Below are 21,965 nucleotides of genomic sequence, written 5' to 3'. Positions count from 1 at the left end.
ACGAACTTCTTGTGATGTATATGTGCTGATTTTATCACATCGACAATCACAGGGATATTTTTTCTCAATTTCCGAAAGGATGTACTCTTTTAGAGTATAAGTCATAAGTTTGTCTTTGACACTACGTGAGATACAAGGGGACGCGTAGCACAATTTGTCAATCTGGCTTTCCAAAAGTAGAATTCTATCAGGCATCAACTGGAACACTTCTCGTTTCAGTTTGAACAATCTTTGCACACTAACACAGATGTTACCATTCGCACTCGACTCTCCTTTTTTTTATAACAAAAGCGAAATCACGGTCTTCGATTAATTTTTGATTTATATTTTTACGTAGGCTTGAAATAAGTGATCTCCACACATCTGGTTCTAAGGAAATACCATCCTTAGTTGGTCGAAGAATACCATCTTTCCCACACGTATATCTTCTAATATGCACGCATGTACGTTTCCGAAAAGTATTCACCTAAAGTGAAAATACAATCACCCAAGTGTATCATATCATCAGGCTGCGGAGAAGCCTCAGTGTTCATTTTCATGTTCGTTGCATCCCATCTGTTCATCTTCAGGCTTCAAAGTTTCAGAATGATTTTCACCAGCCTTAGTCATTCTTAACTCTCATAGGATTAAGAGTCACAATACTAAAACAACTTCCTGCGAACTTAAAAAATAAATCAAACTAGGTTTTAACACTAGCGGGTGAAGAAAAATCCTAAGTACATAGAATAAAATTTCACGACGTCTTTCAAAGCTCAGAATCACTCTGAAAATGATTTTCCAAACATCCACTATAAACCAATGAATATTCACTTTAACCAATGAGAAGTGTACATAAATCTCTTGCTACTGACGTCATAGAATATCACACGAACTTTTGAGCAGAATTGAGTTGTTTTACACAGTATTCAGATTTTTAGAAAATGCCAACACTTTGACTTCCAAATTCATCCTGACCTACTACGAGTAATTTTAAGATGGTAGCAGGTTTTCACATCACACCGAATGTCGATGACGGTTTAGCATCTCATGCAAATTGACATGATCAATTACACGTGATTGACCATGTCATGCGCGAGATGCGAAACCGTCATCGACATTCGGTGTGATGTGAAAACCTGCTACCATCTTAAAATTACTCGTAGTAGGTCAGGATGAATTTGGAAGTCAAAGTGTTGGCATTTTCTAAAAATCTGAATACTGGGTAAAACAACTCAATTCTGCTCAAAAGTTCGTGTGATATTCTATGACGTCAGTAGCAAGAGATGTATGTACACTTCTCATTGGTTAAAGTGAATATTCATTGGTTTATAGTGGATGTTTGGAGAATCATTTTCAGAGTGATTCTGAGCTTTGAAAGACGTCGTGAAATTTTATTCTATGTACTTAGGATTTTTCTTCACCCGCTAGTGTTAAAACCTAGTTTGATTTATTTTTTAAGTTCGCAGGAAGTTGTTTTAGTATTGTGACTCTTAATCCTATGAGAGTTAAGAATGACTAAGGCTGGTGAAAATCATTCTGAAACTTTGAAGCCTGAAGATGAACAGATGGGATGCAACGAACATGAAAATGAACACTGAGGCTTCTCCGCAGCCTGATGATATGATACACTTGGGTGATTGTATTTTCACTTTAGGTGAATACTTTTCGGAAACGTACATGCGTGCATATTAGAAGATATACGTGTGGGAAAGATGGTATTCTTCGACCAACTAAGGATGGTATTTCCTTAGAACCAGATGTGTGGAGATCACTTATTTCAAGCCTACGTAAAAATATAAATCAAAAATTAATCGAAGACCGTGATTTCGCTTTTGTTATAAAAAAAAGGAGAGTCGAGTGCGAATGGTAACATCTGTGTTAGTGTGCAAAGATTGTTCAAACTGAAACGAGAAGTGTTCCAGTTGATGCCTGATAGAATTCTACTTTTGGAAAGCCAGATTGACAAATTGTGCTACGCGTCCCCTTGTATCTCACGTAGTGTCAAAGACAAACTTATGACTTATACTCTAAAAGAGTACATCCTTTCGGAAATTGAGAAAAAATATCCCTGTGATTGTCGATGTGATAAAATCAGCACATATACATCACAAGAAGTTCGTAAACTGGCTGATTCTCTACGTAAGTGACTATTTGATGAGCTCATATGCAACATAAACTACCTTTCTAAAAAAGAATGTGTGGATTGTAAAAATGGATTCATTTTTTACATGAGAGAGAGTGCATGAATGTGAATCATTAACAAGGTGTCGAAAGTTCGACACTTTTTTCGAACAGGCTCTTTTTAATGTTAATTGGGAAAACTTGACTCGTGACTTCGTTACTTTGAATGTTGATAGTCCATGTTTAAAATGTCATGTGTCTGATTTATTTGATGCAATCGATGTTAAAAATACGCTTGAAAGTTTTGAAGAGTTTTACTTAAAGATGAAAGTTTTTTTAATTGTCTTTTACTGTGTGTGTGAATAAATTGTGTTTATCATTTTAAAAGAGACTTGTGTTTTGATTGAGTTGTTGAATATGGTTGATGGATTATACTTTGAAATCACTCTTACATATATTTTTTAATTGTCTTTTACTGTGTGTGTGAATAAATTGTGTTTATCATTTTAAAAGAGACTTGTGTTTTGATTGAGTTGTTGAATATGGTTGATGGATTATACTTTGAAATCACTCTTACATATATTTTTTATATGCACTTTATTGTAAGTAATCTTTATACTATCGGTGTTGTCTTCATCTTATTGTATGGTTTTGTAATTAAGACTGAGTGAAAATATAATTTTTGTAATATTTCTATAGTTTAATACATGCGAAGGACTTCGACTAATGCTAAGTGGAAAGTCAAAATTAGAACCGTAAAGCTTAAACATGTCAATGGTTTGAAAACAATACACAGTTATATTCACATACACAAACTCGTACGTATCAATACACTTACATTAAAGAGAAATATTAAAGACTTATAAATTCTCATATCAGATAAGAACGCTCTTTCTTAACTTAGTTGGTCACATGATCGATAAAAGATCCTCACCTATTTGTGATTTGTCATGAAATAATATACATCGATAGATATGTTACTAAGTGTGTAATAGTTTTTATTTTTCTTAAATTCAAAGTTAAAACCAATTTGTTAATTGTAGGATTATATTAAGTGCTAAAAATGTGATATTTTCGCTTATAATTTCGGTTGATGTGTAAAGTTTTATTACAAGTTAACTCACACGAATGAACAATAACATGCTAGATGGATATTTGAAAGCTTGAGTGGATGATTTGTAAGTATCTTAAACATTATTATTATTATTTCTAATGCATGTGTGTTAATTAATACTTAGAGTGCAAAGAGTAAATGGTTAAGTGCTATTGGTTATTAATACTAAGAGTAAAGTGATATTGAGTTTTAAATTTAATTAAAGCATTTCGTTTAAAGATTCAGTTGAAAAAATTTTATTTTGTAAGTTTGAAAATTTTTGAAAAAAAAAAAGAAAATAGTTTTGCGAAAAAAAAAAAGATTGAAAAAAAAAATAATAATATGTTACAAAAATATTAGTATTATTTTGATTTGAAAAAAATATTTTTGCGGAAAAATTTATTGTTGTAAGATTAAAAATTTATTTTTATATGATTGAAAAAAAAATTGATTTTTTTTAATTAGTGGAAAAATATTACAAGTTAGAGAAATTATTTCTTAAAAACATTTTATATGATTAAAGAAAACAAAAATTTTTGATTTCATTTTCTAAGTAGAAAAATATTACAAGTTTGAAAAAATACTGTTTTGAATCAAAAATCTGTTTTTGAAAGAAATATTCTTACAAGCTGGAAATTTTTTTTTATAAGTTTGAAATGAAAAAGAAATTAATTCGAAACTACGAATTAAAATCTAAAATTTTGTTTGGAAAACCTGACATCAGACTATTGTCGATCTATGTGCTTGATATTTGAGAAACGTGAACTAATTTTAATAGGTCAGAAACAGTGACATCACTTAGAAGACGTACTTGCTAAGGGGTGAATCATACTCGCACGTGGGGTTTGTTATCTGTTATCGGTAAAGGGTAGATAGAAATATTGATAAAGTCATTTCCTCAATTCGCACCGTTGTGTGTGGACCATCCGAAGTGCTGTAGGATTACGGTAGTTTTTTTCAACAGCCGAGTTGATTTGCGATTTTACGGCATGCCTTCTGCAAATCGACGATGGGCAAACAGCCGTATGCAGCGATTTCAAATAAAACATGCGTGTAGTTGTAATTTGTGAGATTGAGTTATAATTAACAATCCACTTATTACAATTTCATTCACTGTTTTTAAATAACTTCACGATAGCTGGTACTTGAGAGATTTCACCCCAAAAAGGTTAGTCTTTTGTACTTAATTTTAGTCAGTATTTAGCTTTAACTTAATTTGTCAAATTTTAGATTAAGTTTCTTAATCTAACGTATAGCTGTCCATTTGAATGTATCGTTCGAAAAGGATAAAGACTAAAATAAATGATATCGATTTTGTTAAAGAAATTAGTTGTTAAAGTAAAATATTATTGGGAAAATGAAATAGTCAAAGTGATTCTAATTCATGAAGGTTGAAAATTTTGTTTTATTCTAACAAGAGTGCTTGTATGAAAAAAAAATAATAATAAAGTAAACCACTATGCGATAAAATGACTAAGTTAAATACTAATCAAAAAATAATTAATAGAGTTGATTAAATAAAATGTGATAAATTAAATGAAACTCTTGAAAAGCATATAAAGTGATGAAATGTAACTTGAGTGCGAAATTTGCTTACTGGAAAAAAATTAAATAAGTTGAATTTTTTAAAATCGTGAAAATTTGATAATGATAAGTGTTAATTACTACTAAGAGTAAATTGATTGCAAGTTTTTAAATTAACTTAGTTGGATGAAAATTGTAGACTTGATAATGTTTCGAAAAATTTGTGTGTTCGATTCCTGTTACTAATTGTGAAAAATTTCTAAGTTTAAAAATAACGGGGAAAAAAACGATAAAGTAAAAACAAGCAAGAAAATGATTAAGTTAAATACTAAGCGATAAAATGACTAAGTTTAATACTAATCAAAAAATAATTAAATAAAATGTGATAAAATGTAACTTGAGTGCGAAATTTGCTTACTGGAAAAAAATTAAATAAGTTGATTTTTAAAATCCATGAAAATTTCTTAATGATAAGTTTTTATTAATGCTAAGAGTAAATTGATTCCAAGTTTTGAAATGAATTTCAGTAGAAGTTATTTTTCGGTAAGTCTATTTTTAAAATTTGCTGACATGAAGTTTTGATATTCGACTTATAATTTTAACATTTCTTGGGTACTTCATTGATGTTTAACATTTTTGTGTTATGTGTTTTATTTTACCGTAGGTAAAAATAATTAAATAAAAGTGAAATTTATAAATTGTAATGAAAATTCTGTTAATGAAATTGGTTGGTTGTAAAGTAATATTTTGGAAAAGCTGTAATGAATGATAAATAGTAAAACGCAGTAAGTAAAATAGTAAAGTATGGTAAAGTAAAATAAAATATTCAGAGGGGATTTAATTCATGAAAGTTGAAAATTTTGTTTTATTCCATCAAGAGTGTTTGCATGAAAAAAAAAAAAAAATAAAGAAAGGAAAATATGATTAACTTAAATATCGATGATAAAAAAATAATTATTAGAGTTAATTAAATGAAATGCGATAAATTAAGTGAAACTCATGAAAAGCATATGTAGTGATAAAATATAACTTGAGTGGGAAATTTGGTTACAGTAAAAAATTATTTAAGAAGATAATTTTTAAAATTCATGAAAATATTTGATAGTGATAAGTGTTAATTAATAAGAAAAGTAAATTGATTGTAGATTTTGGAAAATTAAATGGATAAATGTATAAAAATAATAACGTATGTGATAATTTAAAATATTAACAATGAAAAAGAATCAAAGACGATTAAATGAATCTAAATCGTAAATGAGTTGCTATTTTAGTAAACTCAAACTAGAGTGAAAAGCATTTTAGTAGGAACATGTTAAAATCTCTTGTGCTAAGAAAAATAAATAACTTTTAAGCATAATTTTGTAACTGGAATAAATGTATGATAAAATGATTAAGTTAAGTATTAATGAAAAAGTAATTATTAGAGTTAATTAAATGGAATGTGATAAATTCAATGAAACTCTTGAAACGTATATGCAGTGTTGGAATGTAACTTGAGTGCGCAATTTGCTTACTGGAAAAAATTAATTAAGTTGATTTTTTAAAATCTGAGAAAATTTGTTAATGATAAGTGTTAATTACTACTACGAGTAAATTGATTGCAAGTTTGACATGATTGCAAAAATTGAAGACATGATAACGTTTTGAAAAATTTGAAGGTTCGATTCCTGTCACTACTTGCGAAAAATTTCTAAGTTTAAAAATACCGGAAAAAAAACGATAAAGTAAAAACAAGCGAGAAAATGATCAAACTCTAAAATATACTAAAAAAATCGAAATCACGAAAAAATAATCTAAGTCTGAAATGCTTGAAATTAGTTAAAGACTAAAAAGTTAAGAAAATAGTTAAAGACTGAAAATAATTGAAAAACGCTAAAATAGTGAAAAAAAAAATCAAAGTGCTAAATGACAGGAAAAAACGTTAAAGTTCAAAATGTGTGAAAGAATATTTAAGTTAATTATTTCTTCGAAAATTTAACAAGTAAGAAAAAATATTTTGTTGTATGAAAGTCAAAAAAAAAAAAAAAAAAAAAAAAAAATTAGTTAAGAAAATTATTTCTTCGAAATTTTTACAAGTTAGAAAAAATATTTGTCAATTTGACAAAGAAAAAAGAAATTAGTTAAGAAAATTTAACAAGTTAGAAAAAATAAAAATGATAAAGTTTGAAATGCATGAAAAAGAAAATCAAAGTTTAAAATATATTTCAAGTCCACAAAGCATTGAACCAAATCTAAAATCTCGAATGGGTTGTATTTAAATAAATCTTTACTTAAGTGAAAACTTTGTTATTATGAAAAATAATAATAATGATGATAGTTTCAATTATGAGCTGAAATACAGTTAATGATATGCCATGATTAGTACTAAAGAGTGAATTAACTGATGGTTTTAAAATTAATTTAATTGTAATATTCGTTGTCATGGTACAGATTCACATTAAGACTGAAAGTGTAATGGGAAATATAGCATAGTGGTTAGCATACGTTTTTGCTAACTCAAAGTTTGGGTGTTCGATTCCCGACACTCTGTAAAATAAAAATAATTAAATTTGCGAAACTTTGGTTGTCTTGACAACCATTCGTCGAAATTATTCAAAGTCCGAAAAAAAAAAGAATCACCGAAAGAATGATAAATATAACAGAGTTGGGATTTATTTTTACAAGTATAATAAATGCATGAAAATAATAAAATGACAGTGTAAACGATTAATAACGCGATTAAAACATAACTCATGAAAATGTATAAATCATATTGAATATTAAAGCTGATTGGTACTATGAAAAAAAAAAAGTTTTGTGAAAAATATTTAAAGTTTGAAAACGCTCGAAAATAATCAAAAGAACGACAGACGTCGAATTAGTCTAAGACCTGAATGTAAAAAATATTCGAACTCTAAAATGAATAATCAAATTCATGAAAAATAATCCAAGTTCATAAAGCATTGAAATAATCAAATTCGCGAAAAATATTCAAAAAATAATTAAATTCGCGAAACTTTGGTTGTCTTGACAACCATTCGTCGAAATTATTCAAAGTCCGAAAAAAAAAAAAAGAATCACCGAAAGAATGATAAATATAACAGAGTTGGGATTTATTTTTACAAGTATAATAAATGCATGAAAATAATAAAATGACAGTGTAAACGATTAATAACGTGATTAAAACATAACTCATGAAAATGTATAAATCATATTGAATATTAAAGCTGATTGATCTAACTTGTGAAAAAATCTTCAAAATTGATCTGCATTTGTATGCAAATTGCATTGGCAGATGAAAAGAAGTTGATGGGGTGTCTTTAATACACCGGGCTGGTTGGTGGGACCGTCAACTTAAAACATAAATTTATTTTGTAACAAAGTTCAGAAACGTAGGGAAAATCTTTCACGGTAAAAAAAAAAAACGATAAAGTCCAGTATGTTTGTAAAAAAAAAAAAAAAAACACTGGAAATAGCTCTGTACAACTTCATGAGGATGGCATGACAAAAAGTATCACACATTCTTATGACAACAATTGTGACGTTTTGTCATACCCTAAACAGGTTGCCACTCGAAAACCATCGTATAAGGTTACGGAAAAATATTCTAAGTCCAAAAACTTTTCACGGTAAAAACGACAAAGTCTAAAAATATCCCTGTAACCTTTCACGGTAAAAACGCGAGCAAAAACGAGGAACAGCAAAAACTCGAGCGAAAATGTAGCCGAGCGAAAACGAGGAAGGGCGAAAACGTAGCCGAGCAAAAACGAGGAAGAGCAAAAACTCGAGCGAAAATGTAGCCGAGCGAAAACGAGGAAGGGCGAAAATGTAGCCGAGCGAAAACGAGGAAGGGCGAAATCTCGGGAAAAAACCCTCGTCACCTTCTTCAAGATTCAGGCGCAATGGACGGCGGCTATCGGCAGGCGGAGGAGATGGACGGCGCAATATTGCGCATTGCGCCGGCTGCAAGGGAAACCGACCTTTTTACACTACTAAAGTCAGAGCCAGTATTTCAAATAATTAAATTGTCAGCATACAGCCTCCGTGTTTATCTTGCAGTCCTTTTTAGGAAAGCTTTTAGTCCGTAAGTGGCGCACCTCTAAAAGTAAATCAAACAGCAAGTGAGCAATAAAAGTCCGACCGTCAACTTTGGTAATAGTTTTTGTAAAACAAATAGCAATCTTCACCGGTCTGGGAAATTCGTTAACTAACTTTTGCTGGTCCCCAGATGGAAACGGTTTGAGAAACGCTGTTCCAAAAGACAAGTAGATGCATCCGACAAAGGAAAAGTTGCAAAAGTTGAAGACACAACAGACATCAGTTTGTGCAGTTGATCAAATGTGCGGAATTACTGGATGTGTAGTAATTTTCAACACTATTTCAAACTGTTATTAAATGCTTCCTTGTAGAAAAAAAAGACCTTCGTCTCATTAAACTATGTAAACGTTTCTAAAACTATAAATTTGATTCTTTAAAGTGAGATAAACAGCATACACTAGTTAACTAGCAAGCACTATATTACCTGCCGTTAGTTTTATTTATTTATTTTCTGGATTGGCAGAGGAAATTGTAGTAGGTATTCTCACACATTCATTTACTTCCATCGCTTAGCGCTTCATATTAACTCAAAGGATGCATTTTCTGATTTTAGGGTTCTCCAGCGTAAACGGCGAAGAGTGGGTTGAACAGCGACGTTATTGTGTGCGTGCCATGAGAGACCTGGGATTGGGGCGAAGTAATTGGGAACGATCTGTCCAGGTACATGTTTCATTTCTAAGTAGGTCTTAATTTCGAACAAAAGATGTGCAGGAGAAAGGTAGTCTTCAGAACTTATTTTCATAAGTGTTGTTGTTGTGTAGTTGGTAATCTTAACTGGTTAGCTATCGGGCTAGACCAGATTATTTATCTTTACTAATAATAAAGCTGAAAGTCTCTCTGTCTGGATGTCTGTAGGATGTCTGGATCTCTGTGACGCGCATAGCGCCTAGACCGTTCGCTCGATTTTCATGAAATTTGGCAGAAAGTTAGTTTGCAGCATGGGGGTGTGCACCTCGAAGCGATTTTTCGAAAATTCGATGTGGTTTTTTTTTATCCCAATTTTAAGAACAAAATTATCTTAAGATGGACGAGTAAATTAGGAATTTATCATAACATGGAACCGTAACATGGGCACAAGCCAATTGGCGAGATATGAAATTATCATAACGTGGAATTGTAACATGGGTACAAGCCAATTGGCGAGAAAATTCACCATACATTATTTACGAAATTATCATAACGTGGAACCGTAACATCGGCACAAGCCAATTGGCGAGATACGAAATTATCACAATGTGGAACCGTAACATGGGTACAAGCCAACTGGCGAGAAAATTCACCATACATTATTTGTAAATATACAAGCGAACCAAAGGAGCTTTTAATTTTTCTATTACGGGCAAAGCCATGCGGGTAACACTAGTGAGACTATAAACTGACAATAAGTTCAAAATGCGAAAAGGACTGCGGAAAAGTATCGTGTTTTAAAAGCTCCAACCAGGATAGAAGATGTCGATCGTCGATGGGCGAATGGAATGATATTACATTTCCCATACCTATTTCCCGCCTGTCAAATTTAAGACACTTTAAATGTCCACTTGAATCTGCTGGCTCTATTGCAATTTGCTGGACATAATAATTTTCTTCAAAATCACAAACACCTCCGGGTCGTTTGCCATCCTACCAACCATGAGGTAGACAATGTAATGCTCATCGATCTTTTCCCTATTTGTGAAGCTTGAAACCCGATGCAATAAAAAATATGGCCAATATTTCTTAGTTGTTAGATTTAAAACTTTGCATATCGTTATTCGGTACGTCCGCATCTCTACATTGTATAAAACTAGTATGTTGTGGCCATCACGAAGCTTTCTTCTATGTTTTTCTTTTTTTTTTTTTTTTTTCTGAACCCTCCATACTTGACGAGGAAGCAATATTCCCAACAAAAACAAAATTACATATGCAAAAACTTGACGACCATCCCAATGTCTGAATTATTGCAAAAGCAAAGCAAAGAGCGAAAATTGAAAGTTATTTTAAAAGCCTTGCTTGAATTAATTACAAATATTTTATTTGTTAACAAACATAAGATGGCAACAGTTAAAAATTTTAAATCATTGAGATAATATTTCCGATCATTTCCATACAATTAAAATCACGAGAAATACGCAGACGACAATCTATTACGATTTATCTTTCTTATTGTTGCATTGATAAAGCTATTTTTATTCGCAAAAAAAAAAAAAAAAAATCAACACCTCTTGGAGCGATTGGCGTCAAAATTGAACCAAAGCCTGTTTACGTATGGATTCACATATATTCCAAATTTCAACCAGAACGTAGCATTACTTCTTGAGATAGGGTACTCACAATGGAAAAAAAGAACGCGCGATTGCGCTACCCCCTTTTTAGCTGTTGACACCAAAATAAAATCAGCTCTTATACCAACTAAGGGTTACTTGCCGATAAATTTTTCTTTCATTCCGTTCATTATTTCTTGAGATACAGCAGTCAAAATTGACGACAAAAAAACGTTCTATAGCTCAACCCCCGTTTGGGTTATTGACACCAAAATTGAATCAGCACCTGTTCCTGTTAATGGCAACATATGGACCAAATTTTGTTTGATTCCGCCAGTTACTTCCTGAGGAATAGCAAGCACGCGTAACTCAAAAAACGTCCCATTGCTCCACCCCCCTTGGAGGAATTCGCGCCAAAAACCAATGGGCACAAGTTCACATACGGGCACATATGTGTACCAAATTTCGTTCGATTTCATGCGGTAGTTTTTGCTGTAGAGCGGCCACAAAAAACTGGTCACACACAGACGTGACACACATACATACACACACACACACACACATACATACATACATACATACACACACACACACAGACAGACAGACATTTTCCAAAAATAGTCGAAATGAACTCAGCACACCTCAAAACGTTCGAATCCGTCAAAATTCGAAATTCGAAAATTTGCACGAATCCAATACTTTCTTCTATATATTAGATATAGAAGAAAGTAATGAAGTCCTCAAAAAGCGTCTGTGTGTTTGAACTCGCAAAACTCGAGAACTACCTGGCCGATTTCGATGAAATTTTCAGTTTGTTCTTTTAAATCCTGAAAAGGTTTGCAGACCAGTTCGAAAAAAATTCGATGAATAGTTCTTTTTTTATTCCAATTTAGGCCCAATTTTCTCATAAATTCCCGATTATGGGGGTGAAAATTTACTTGCACATATTAATATTCTATATCGTTGGAAAGAGTAGAACTTTCCGCGTTCTACGCAATTTGTTTCAATGATCTAACTTAATTACGACGGGAGTTATTTGAATTTTTATCTCGAATTTGTTTAGGCTTAGCTGAAATTTAGGCACTACTTTCTCCATTGAATCTATCAATAACTAGTATGTTGTGGCCATCACGAAACTTTCTTCTATATTTTTCCTTTTTCTGATCCCTCCCCATGCTTGACGAGGAAGCAATATTCCTAACAAAAACAAAATGACACATGCAAAAACTTAACGACCATCCCAATGTCTGAATTATTCAAAACCAAAGCAAAGAGCGAAAATTGAAAGTTACTTTAAAAGCCTTACTTGAATTAATTACAAATATTTTATTTATTAAAAAACATAAGATGGCAACAGGTAAAATTTTGAATTCATTGAGATAATATTTCCGATCATTTCCATACAATTAAAATCACGAGAAATACGCAGACGACAATCTATTACGATTTATCTTTCTTATTGTTGCATTAATAAAACTATTTTTATTCGCAAAAAAAAAAAAAAAAAATCAACACCTCTTGGAGCGATTGGAGTCAAAATTGAACCAAAGCCTGTTTACGTATGGATTCACATATATTCCAAATTTCAAACAGAACGTATGTAGCATTACTTCTTGAGATAGGGCACTCACAATGGAAAAAAAGAACGGGCGATTGCGCTACCCCCTTTTTAGCTGTTGACACCAAAATAAAATCAGCTCTTATACCCACTAAGGGCTACTTGTCAAAAAATTTTTGTTTGATTCCGTTCGTTATTTCTTGAGATACAGCAGTCTCAATTCACGACAAAAAACGTTCTATAACTCAACCCCCGTTTGAGCTATTGACACCAAAATTGAATCAACACCTGCTCCAGTTAGGGGCAACATATGGACCAAATTTTGTTTGATTCCGCCAGTTACTTCCTGAGGAATAGCAATCACGCATAACTCAAAAAACGTCCCATTGCTCCACCCCCCTTGGAGGAATTCGCGCCAAAAACCAATGGGCACAAGTTCACATAGGGTCACATATGTGTACCAAATTTCGTTCAATTTCATGCGATAGTTTTTGCTGTAGAGCGGCCACAAAAAACTGGTCCCACACAGACGTGACACACACACACACATACACACACACATACACACACACAGACAGACAGACATTTTCCAAAAATAGTCGAAATGGACTCAGCACACCTCAAATCGTTCGAATCCGTCAAAATTCGAAATTCGAAAATTTGCACGAATCCAATACTTTCTTCTATATATTAGATATAGAAGAAAGTAAAAAGTGAAGGGATTGTTCCACAGTTTTCTTTTTCACAAAACTGAAAAGAGCGGCTTTTTTTACTCCAGATCTAACTTGACCTATGGTCGAAAGTTTAATCCTCTATCTCCATTAGAAAAAAAGTAACAAGCGAATTAAATGAAGTTCAAAAATCTGTTCTCTATACAAGTTTTTAACCAATTTGTTTACCGTTTCCACGGCAACGCTTTTTGAATCCATTATTTATCTCCATCTTTCTCATTTTCAATTCTTAAACTTATTTTACTTTGTGTTCCCATAGTTACGCTTTCTAAATAAATCTTTCTCATTTAAATTTCTTAAAAGTATTTTAATATCTGTGATCATTGATTGGATGAGAAATTTTGCATGATGGTTTTTTACTTTCTTCTATATCTAATATATAGAAGAAAGTATTGGATTCGTGCAAATTTTCGAATTTCGAATTTTGACGGATTCGAACGTTTTGAGGTGTACTGAGTCCATTTCGACTATTTTTGGAAAATGTCTGTCTGTCTGTGTGTGTATGTGTGTGTGTGTGTGTGTCACGTCTGTGTGTGACCAGTTTTTTGTGGCCGCTCTACAACAAAAACTACCGCAGGAAATCGAACGAAATTTGGCACACATATGTGCCCTTATGTGAACTTGTGCCCATTGGTTTTTGGCGCGAATTCCTCCGAGGGGGGTGGAGCATTGGGACGTTTTTTGAGTTACGCGGGCTTGCTATTCCTCAGGAAGTAACTGGCGGAATCAAACAAAATTTGGTCCATATGTTGCCATTAATAGGAACAGGTGCTGATTCAATTTTGGTGTCAATAACTCAAACGGGGGTTGAGCTATAGAACGTTTTTTGTCGTCAATTGTGACTGCTGTATCTCAAGAAATAATGAACGGAATGAAAGAAAAATTTATCGGCAAGTAGCCCTTAGTGGGTATAAGAGCTGATTTTATTTTGGTGTCAACAGCTAAAAAGGGGGGTAGCGCAATAGCCCGTTCTTTTTTTCCATTGTGAGTTCCCTATCTCAAGAAGTAATGCTACGTTCTGGTTGAAATTTGGAATATATGTGAATCCATATGTAAACAGACTTTGATTCAATTTTGACGCCAATCGCTCCAAGAGGTGTTGATTTATTTATTTATTTATTTTTTTTTTTTTTTGCGAATAAAAATAGCTTTATTAATGCAACAATAAGAAAGATAAATCATAATAGATTGTCGTCTGCGTATTTCTCGTGATTTTAATTGTATGGAAATGACCGGAAATATTATCTCAATGATTTAAAATTTTTAACTGTTGCCATCTTATGTTTGTTAACAAATAAAATATTTGTAATTAATTCAAGCAAGGCTTTTAAAATAACTTTCAATTTTCGCTCTTTGCTTTGCTTTTGTAATAATTCAGACATTGGGATGGTAGTCAAGTTTTTGCATGTGTAATTTTGTTTTTGTTGGGAATATTGCTTCCTCGTTAAGCATGGGGAGGGATCAGAATTATAAGAAAGATATAGAAGAAAGTTTCGTGATGGCCACAACATACTAGTTTTTTTTTTTTTTATTTAAGTCTGATTGCTGAATATACGTCACTTGACAAAATTTTTATTTTCAAAGTAGACCAGGCAAAGCCGGGAAACGCAGCTAGTTTTTTGATAAAACGAAAACAATGAGGCGAATATGAACTAAAGATACTTGAAAAAAGAATCAAGAATAACTTTTGGGTTAATCAAAACGGTCATTTCTTAAGAAATAAGACATATCTTTAGTATTAGGCTCAGAAAACCATACGATGTGCCAAAAAGAAACAGAATAAATCACAATGAAATATAGCTATTCGTATTTTAAGTAACACGAAACTTTTTTTACAGACAGCAATATTGTACTAATTGCGCTGGCTTTGCTATTGCTCCAATCGATACAATTGTAATGACTTTCAAATGAGCATATACTCTAATGTAGTTACAACTGCTCATTTTATTGCATTAGCTGTATTTTTAAACATGAATGAAACTGGATACTCTAACAAAACATAAAAGTATAACATACTCCTTTTAACAAAAGTATAACATTTACGAAATTATCAAAACGTGGAACCGTAACATGAGCACAATCTTCTAGGGCTCTAGAAGGGACTCTTCATGAGCACAATCTCTATTTCTTCTAGCTCTTCATATAGATGCCGGCATGAAAGGGCTAAATCTTTACTAATAATAAAGCTCAAAGTTTCTCTGTATGGATGTCTGTAGGATGTCTGTGACGCGCATAGCGCCTAGACCGCTTTTTCCGATTTTCAAGAAATTTGGCACAAAGTTAGTTTGTAGCATGGGGGTGTGCGCCTCGAAGCGATTTTTCGAAAATTCGATTTTGTTCTTTTCCTATTTCAATTTTAAGAACGCTTTCCGGAGCAAAATTATCATAAGATGGACAAGTAAATTACGAAATTATCATCACGTGGAATGGGAGAGCGAATGAACATAGCCAATTGGCGAGAAATTCGTCACCCATTATTTGTAAATATACAGGCGAACCGAATGACCTATTAATTTTCAACTACGGGCAAAGCCGTGCGGGTACCACTAGTAATTAATAACTGCTAGAGTGGTGACATCTGTGACATTACTAACTAGAGTAGCAGAGTAACTGTTGCATTGATACCATTCGCACTGAAGTTATAATATTCAAATAATAAATTTCTTTCAGGCAGAAGTAGAAGACTTTGTAAGCCTGATTGAAAAACAAAATGGTCTTCCGATCGATGTCTGCAAACTGTTAAGTTCCAGCGTTTCCAACAACATTTCTTCTCTTCTCTTTGGTAAGCGCCTGCCTGTTGGTGATCCGACCAGAGATCGTATGGACCAAGGCATCAACGTAGTGTCACGGTTCTTCAGTCAATCCGGGCTTCGGCTCTACTTCCCTTTTCTCGTTGATGTTTTGGTGAAGCTTGGAATCACCGAATATGCAAGGATTCACCAAAAACTCGTGGATTTCAATCGTTTCATTAGGTATTCCAGTGCGTTTCGTATGTTGTGTGCAATACTCGTGTGAAGTTTAAATTCAGTTTCTATTCGTTAGAAGTAATTATGCGGATATCAGGTGCTACATACAGTTTCCCAAGCAGCTGACTAAAGGACATCGTGTTACCATTTTTCAAATAAGGCATTTATAATTGAGGAGTTAATTGAGGATTGACTTTGTTTGAGAATGTTTAGTGAGGGGCTCCCAACCATTTGATAAAAGTCCATTTTCTTCCTTGTTTTTTTTTTTTTTTTTTTTTTTTTTCTTTTTCAATCAGAAGGTGAACCATGGGCAACAAAGACAGGCAACACCCATGAAAGGCAACGAAGGATAGTTGATTGCCTGAGCCAAGCAATCGGTAGTTTATATATCGGGTGATCAGAAAATGAGTATATATTTGGAAAATTTATAATACACGGACTAATGTGTGTAGAAAGGTAAAAACTGACTCACATGCTTGAAATGATATAGAGTTTTACTGTAACTACAAGGAAAATATGTTGAAACATTGGCGTTAGATGGTATCTTCTAGCATCCATTGATCTCGGTTGACTGCGGTAGTCTGTTGACTTCAAGTATACCCAGAGCAAATACTCAGACGGAGAGAGGTCTCTGGACCTGGGAGATCAAGCATGATAAAAGTGCCGACTCAACACGCTATCATCACCAAACGACGCGCGCAAGAGATCTTTCTCACGTCTACCAGTATTGTGTGGAGCGCCACCCTACATAAAAAATGCTGCACATATTTTTTTTTCCATAGTTACAATAAAATCTCATGTCATTTCAAGCATGTGTGTCAATGTTTTATCAATCTACGTACATTATTTTGTGTACTATTCATTTTTCAAATGTATACTCATTTTCTGATCACCCGGTACTCAGAATACATAAGCTGAGGATTTGTTTCACTGCGATTACGAAGGAAAGATTTGACTAAAGGTTACTACAGTTGAATCCAGTATTTAAGAAGTCCAAGGGAATAGAGAAATCATTTAGCGGAAACGAAATTTTTGCTGAAAAGGCATTAGACTGTATTACAACTTATGATTGTGCTGCAGCTAGGACAGAATTGTATTAAAGCCTAGGCACCTTCTTTTATTGCATTCCTTTTTCCAAAGATTTTACCAAATTAACGGTCATATAGTTGAATATTGTAACAGGGTTGAAGGCAACAATCCTAGCGCGTAGAACTGGGTTTCCACTCATGCGCTGATCCAGCGGGAAGTCGCGCTCCTCTTCAAGTGGCTAAACATTGCCTAAAACTGTATTTTGGGAACATACTTTGAAAAATTCACCCCAGACCCCCTCCCTACGTATACAGTACTATGGAAATGATCCCCACAAAAACCAGAAGCTGGATTCGCCCTTGTTTTTACCGTGCTAAAGTTTCTGATTGATAATTTTATTTGTTTTCCCCCATACATTTTGTTAACACTTTTGCTGTGATTCAAACCTTTGAATCCTCCAAATAGATTTTTTTTTAATGGTCACTTCATCACTTCCGTTATTCTCAACGGTTCCATACTTGATCATTTTGCGATTTGACCATGGGCGCCCATATGCAAAATTTTAAGGGGGGGGGGCTCAGATATTTTCCCTATGTTTAGCAGGATATTTTCCCCATAGAAACCGATTTCAGTGCAGATTAGAGTTATTAAAGTTTGACATTTTTAATAAATTATTCATTAATGGCTGGAGAAGAAAGGTTTTTACATTTTTGCAAAGAAAAGTACTAAAAGCCAGGAAGTTCCAAATTTTTAAGGGGAGCTTGAGCCCCCACTTGCCCCTTATATGGGCGCCCTTGCTGTAATATTAACGTTTGTGGTTGTGGAACTGTTTACTTTTTTAGTGCTCCATGAAATAGTAAAGGTTTTTCTCTTGTTATGCTATCTAAGATGTGATAAACACATGAATTTCAATGCCCCCATTGAATTGGACACTGTATTCTTTCTTAATTGCTGTAAATTAGGCTAAGCTCTTTAAAATCCTCGTTCTTTCAGGGAAGAAGTACAACAACGTAAAACTGTTACTAAGAATGAGGATCTTGACATTTTTATCGATGGTTACATACAGGAGATGGAAAAATGCAAAAGCATTCCAGGAAGCACTTTTAACGGTAACGTTATCTTTATTGATTTTGAATTTCTTTAATCGGCTATTCGACGGAATACGGTCATTTTGTCCCGCACGTGATGCCTGACATATTTCATTAAAAATAATACTTTAAAATATTAATGAACTATTTTTTTCTGCCTAACAAATTACAAACTTATGTGTGACTTTTTAAGCAAAAATTTCGTCATTACCCTTTAAAATTTTAACTTTTCAATGAAATGTATGAGCCGTCACGTGCAGGACAAATGGCTGACTTTATTGTGGAATGGCCTTAATTACTAATTTTAAGTTCCAAATATTAATCCTAATATTGACAGTGAATTCTGACGGCCTTTTTAAGAAGCATTGTATTCGAGAAAAAATTTTCACTCAAAAATCGACCTTAATTTCCATTTTACTCACCCCCGAATGAGTATTAAGTTTTTTTTTTTTCGACTCGACCACACGTGGATAAGTGCCTAAGAACGTGACACGCGAAATATCCATTATGATGATTCCCGAGTTAATTACAACGAATTTTCTCGTGACGTCTGTATGTGCATATGTATGTCGCATAACTCAAGAACGGCAAGTCTAGAAAGTTGAAATTTGGTATAGACTCTAGACTCTAGTGGGGTCTACACGTATTTTCTCACGAAATAAGGACGTTGAATGCCTACAAAAAACACCATCAAAGATATAGTTGCTTTTGATCGATCAATTTAAAACGAGTACGATTGGAAATTGAGAATTTACGGAAGATATGAAACGCTGTCTGATGATATTACACGTATTGCATATAGAAGCTGTTTCGGGTGACCTGTTTCCTTTCTACGTTACAAGTAAACTTTTAACTGTCTTTTTTAGATAAAAACTTATGTGGAAATGTTCAAGCTTTGCTCGTTGGCGGTAGCGACACTACGAGGACCTCCATCAATTGGCTTCTTTTAGCAATGGCCAGTTTCCAACACATTCAGATGCAAGTCCACGCAGAGCTAGACACCGTTCTGGGAAAGGAAGGCAAAATCACGTGGTCGGAGCGAGCAAGAGTGCCCTACACGTTCGCCGCCATCATGGAAGGACAAAGATGGAAGACAGTGGCTCCAATTAACACGTCAAGAATGTGAGTGGAAATGTCGACCAAGCTTGGTAACTTTCAGCCTTCTTCATTTTTCCTTTTGTTGCATTATAATGTTACTTTGGTCCAGGGGTGCCAAATGAATATTGTTCACACAAATCAAAGAAATGAATGCATGTAAGAGATTAATAAAAACATGAGTTTTTCCCTCAGTGCAATGGATGACATAAGGATATGCGGGTACGACATCCCAAAAGGCACGACGATAATTGCAAACAACTGGGGACTGCACAACGATACAAAATATTGGAAAGATCCAGAAGTGTTTGATCCAAAACGCTTTCTGACTGAAGATGGTAAACAATTAAAATTAAGGCCAGAGAGTTATGTTCCATTTTCCTTCGGTAAGTCAATGATCTATTTGACTGTCAGTATGAAATCTTGAGTTCAATAATAGATTGCAAACCGGTTTGCGGCTTAAGAGCACGCTAACCCTGTATTTTTTAAGCTAATTTGATACTGATTTAAGAAGGGAATGCTTGATAAGGAAATTTTATTCATTGATAGCGAGCCCCAAAAAAACGATTAAATTTCGTGTAGTGGTGGGTGCCTTGAGCTCAAAATTTTCAGGGGGCAAATTCTCAATCGGCTGAATGAAATTAAACTTTCCAAAGGATAATAGATAAATACGAAAAGACAAAGATACACACACACTCAAAGGCGGGTCCAGCTTCTTGATTTGGATAAGTTCATTTTCACAAAGAAGGGTCGGAAAGAAATTTTCGTGCGAAAACATTTGGCGATTCTTTTTCGAAATACATAGTTCCAAAAAAAAAAAAAAATTCTGACTATATTTCGTCGTTTTAGGGGAAGGGTTATGACGACCTCAATAACCCTCCTCTGGATCCGCTCTTGTAAACACTAATATCTAAAGAGAAGAGACATAAGGCATCATTCAAAAAAAATTACAACAATGCAATATTCTCTAAATTTTCTGAACTGTTAGACAATAATTTTGCTGAAAAAGGAAAATTTTGGAAGATCGCAGTGACCTCCCATCGGTTGGCTCCTGGGTAAACCTTGGAGTGTATTGTAGAGTAGTGTTGATTGATAGCATATAGCACCCTATAAAATCTCTACAAAAAATGTTCAAACAAATGCATAAAACCTTCAGTATCAATGATCAGTACAAAAGTATTGATATGTAGCCACTAATTTGAGACGAAAGTTGTACGTTTTTAAAACGGGATTCTTCACATTTTTTTTTTCTTTTTTTCCTTTTTCTTTTTTTTTTTGATTCTCTAACGCAGGTACCTTTTTTTTTTACAGGTAAACGGAACTGCCCCGGAGAGACAGTAGCCTTGATGGAAATACTCCTCTATTTTGCAACCCTAATGCAAAAGTTTGAGGTGTTACCTCCACATGGATCAAGACCAAAGATGGATGCTATTCTCGGACTGACTTATCAAGCAGTCGAACAAAAACTGCGCTTTATTCCCAGACAATAAGTAGCAGAAAATAGTTGACAGTAATGAAGTACAGCAGATGAGCCTCGTTTATCCGGACTAACTGGGACCAAAGGCAATCTGAGTAATATGTGAAATAAGCAAAAGAAATCTTAAACAAGCAGACGTACCTTTTATTACAGCAAAAAACAATGCTTTGTAACAAAATTACATAGGAATGTTTCGCGACAAACTTATTAGTTCAGCTGGAGTGGTGCCGAACTGATGCTCCAGGTCTTGGTGCCTGTTCGATAACTATAACTTATTGCACAAACTGTGAGGAAGTCACACATTTAATCAAAATAAAAAGCGAAACAAAATTTTGAAACTCATTTTGGTGGTGTTCATTTTTCTTAAATGTGAAATTTTGTATTCTTTTTTTTTTTGCGTGTCCAAGTTTAACCTGCAAGACCTCTATTTTCCCAAGCTTTAATTAGTCCTCGATGCATACTTATGATGGATGCAGAGTTAAGAAAGGAAAACTTTAAAGGGGGAAAAATAGTGAGACGACGTAGATGACGATCGCTACTGTTATTTTGTATTGCACAACCCACTAAAACTGGAACGCGGTGCATTACTCTAAAAAGTACGAAAAAAAAAAAAAAATGACGGCTACAAAGCTGTGTTGCTTTTATCGTGTTAGCTCCGACCGCTGGTTATAAAACAATATAGCTAGATAACCAAAAGTAGTCTTTAGGTATAACTTTCCTCTTGTGCTGTTTGATTTCTCATGAATTCGTAAGATGGCAGCAACAGTAATCGCTATATTCTTCTGCCCATGTTTAGAACGCATCTAAACTTAGGGAAACCTGGGATCATTTGATATTTTAAAAACATTTTGAAAAGAAAAATTTCCACAAAAAACAATGAAAAAAATTCTCGTCGCGCCGAAGCTTATTTCTCGGTTTTTGACTATCTGTTCGACATGGTCAAATAATAAAATACTGAATTGCAGTTGAAAACCAGCACGAAATTTT

The 21,965-nt window shown here is 33.7% G+C and overlaps 1 protein-coding gene across 1 annotated transcript in view; it reads left to right on the top strand.

Moving 5' to 3' along the window:
* The window catches only part of LOC129233752 (vitamin D 25-hydroxylase-like), a 49,776-nt gene extending 28,561 nt beyond the window's left edge, over window positions 1-21,215 (top strand). The window contains exons 3-8 of the mRNA XM_054867731.1: window positions 9,348-9,454; window positions 15,994-16,295; window positions 18,312-18,427; window positions 19,273-19,528; window positions 19,697-19,887; window positions 20,813-21,215. Coding sequence (XP_054723706.1) covers window positions 9,348-9,454; window positions 15,994-16,295; window positions 18,312-18,427; window positions 19,273-19,528; window positions 19,697-19,887; window positions 20,813-20,991 — 1,151 coding nt within the window. The 3' untranslated portion in view covers window positions 20,992-21,215. The remainder of the gene's footprint in view (window positions 1-9,347; window positions 9,455-15,993; window positions 16,296-18,311; window positions 18,428-19,272; window positions 19,529-19,696; window positions 19,888-20,812) is intronic.
* The last annotated feature ends 750 nt before the right edge of the window (window positions 21,216-21,965 follow it).

The sequence above is a fragment of the Uloborus diversus genome, unplaced genomic scaffold, assembly GCF_026930045.1.
Source record: "Uloborus diversus isolate 005 unplaced genomic scaffold, Udiv.v.3.1 scaffold_692, whole genome shotgun sequence".
Lineage (NCBI taxonomy): Eukaryota > Metazoa > Arthropoda > Arachnida > Araneae > Uloboridae > Uloborus > Uloborus diversus.
The sequence above is the reverse complement of the archived record's forward strand: the minus strand, read 5'-3'. Positions and strand labels throughout refer to the sequence as shown.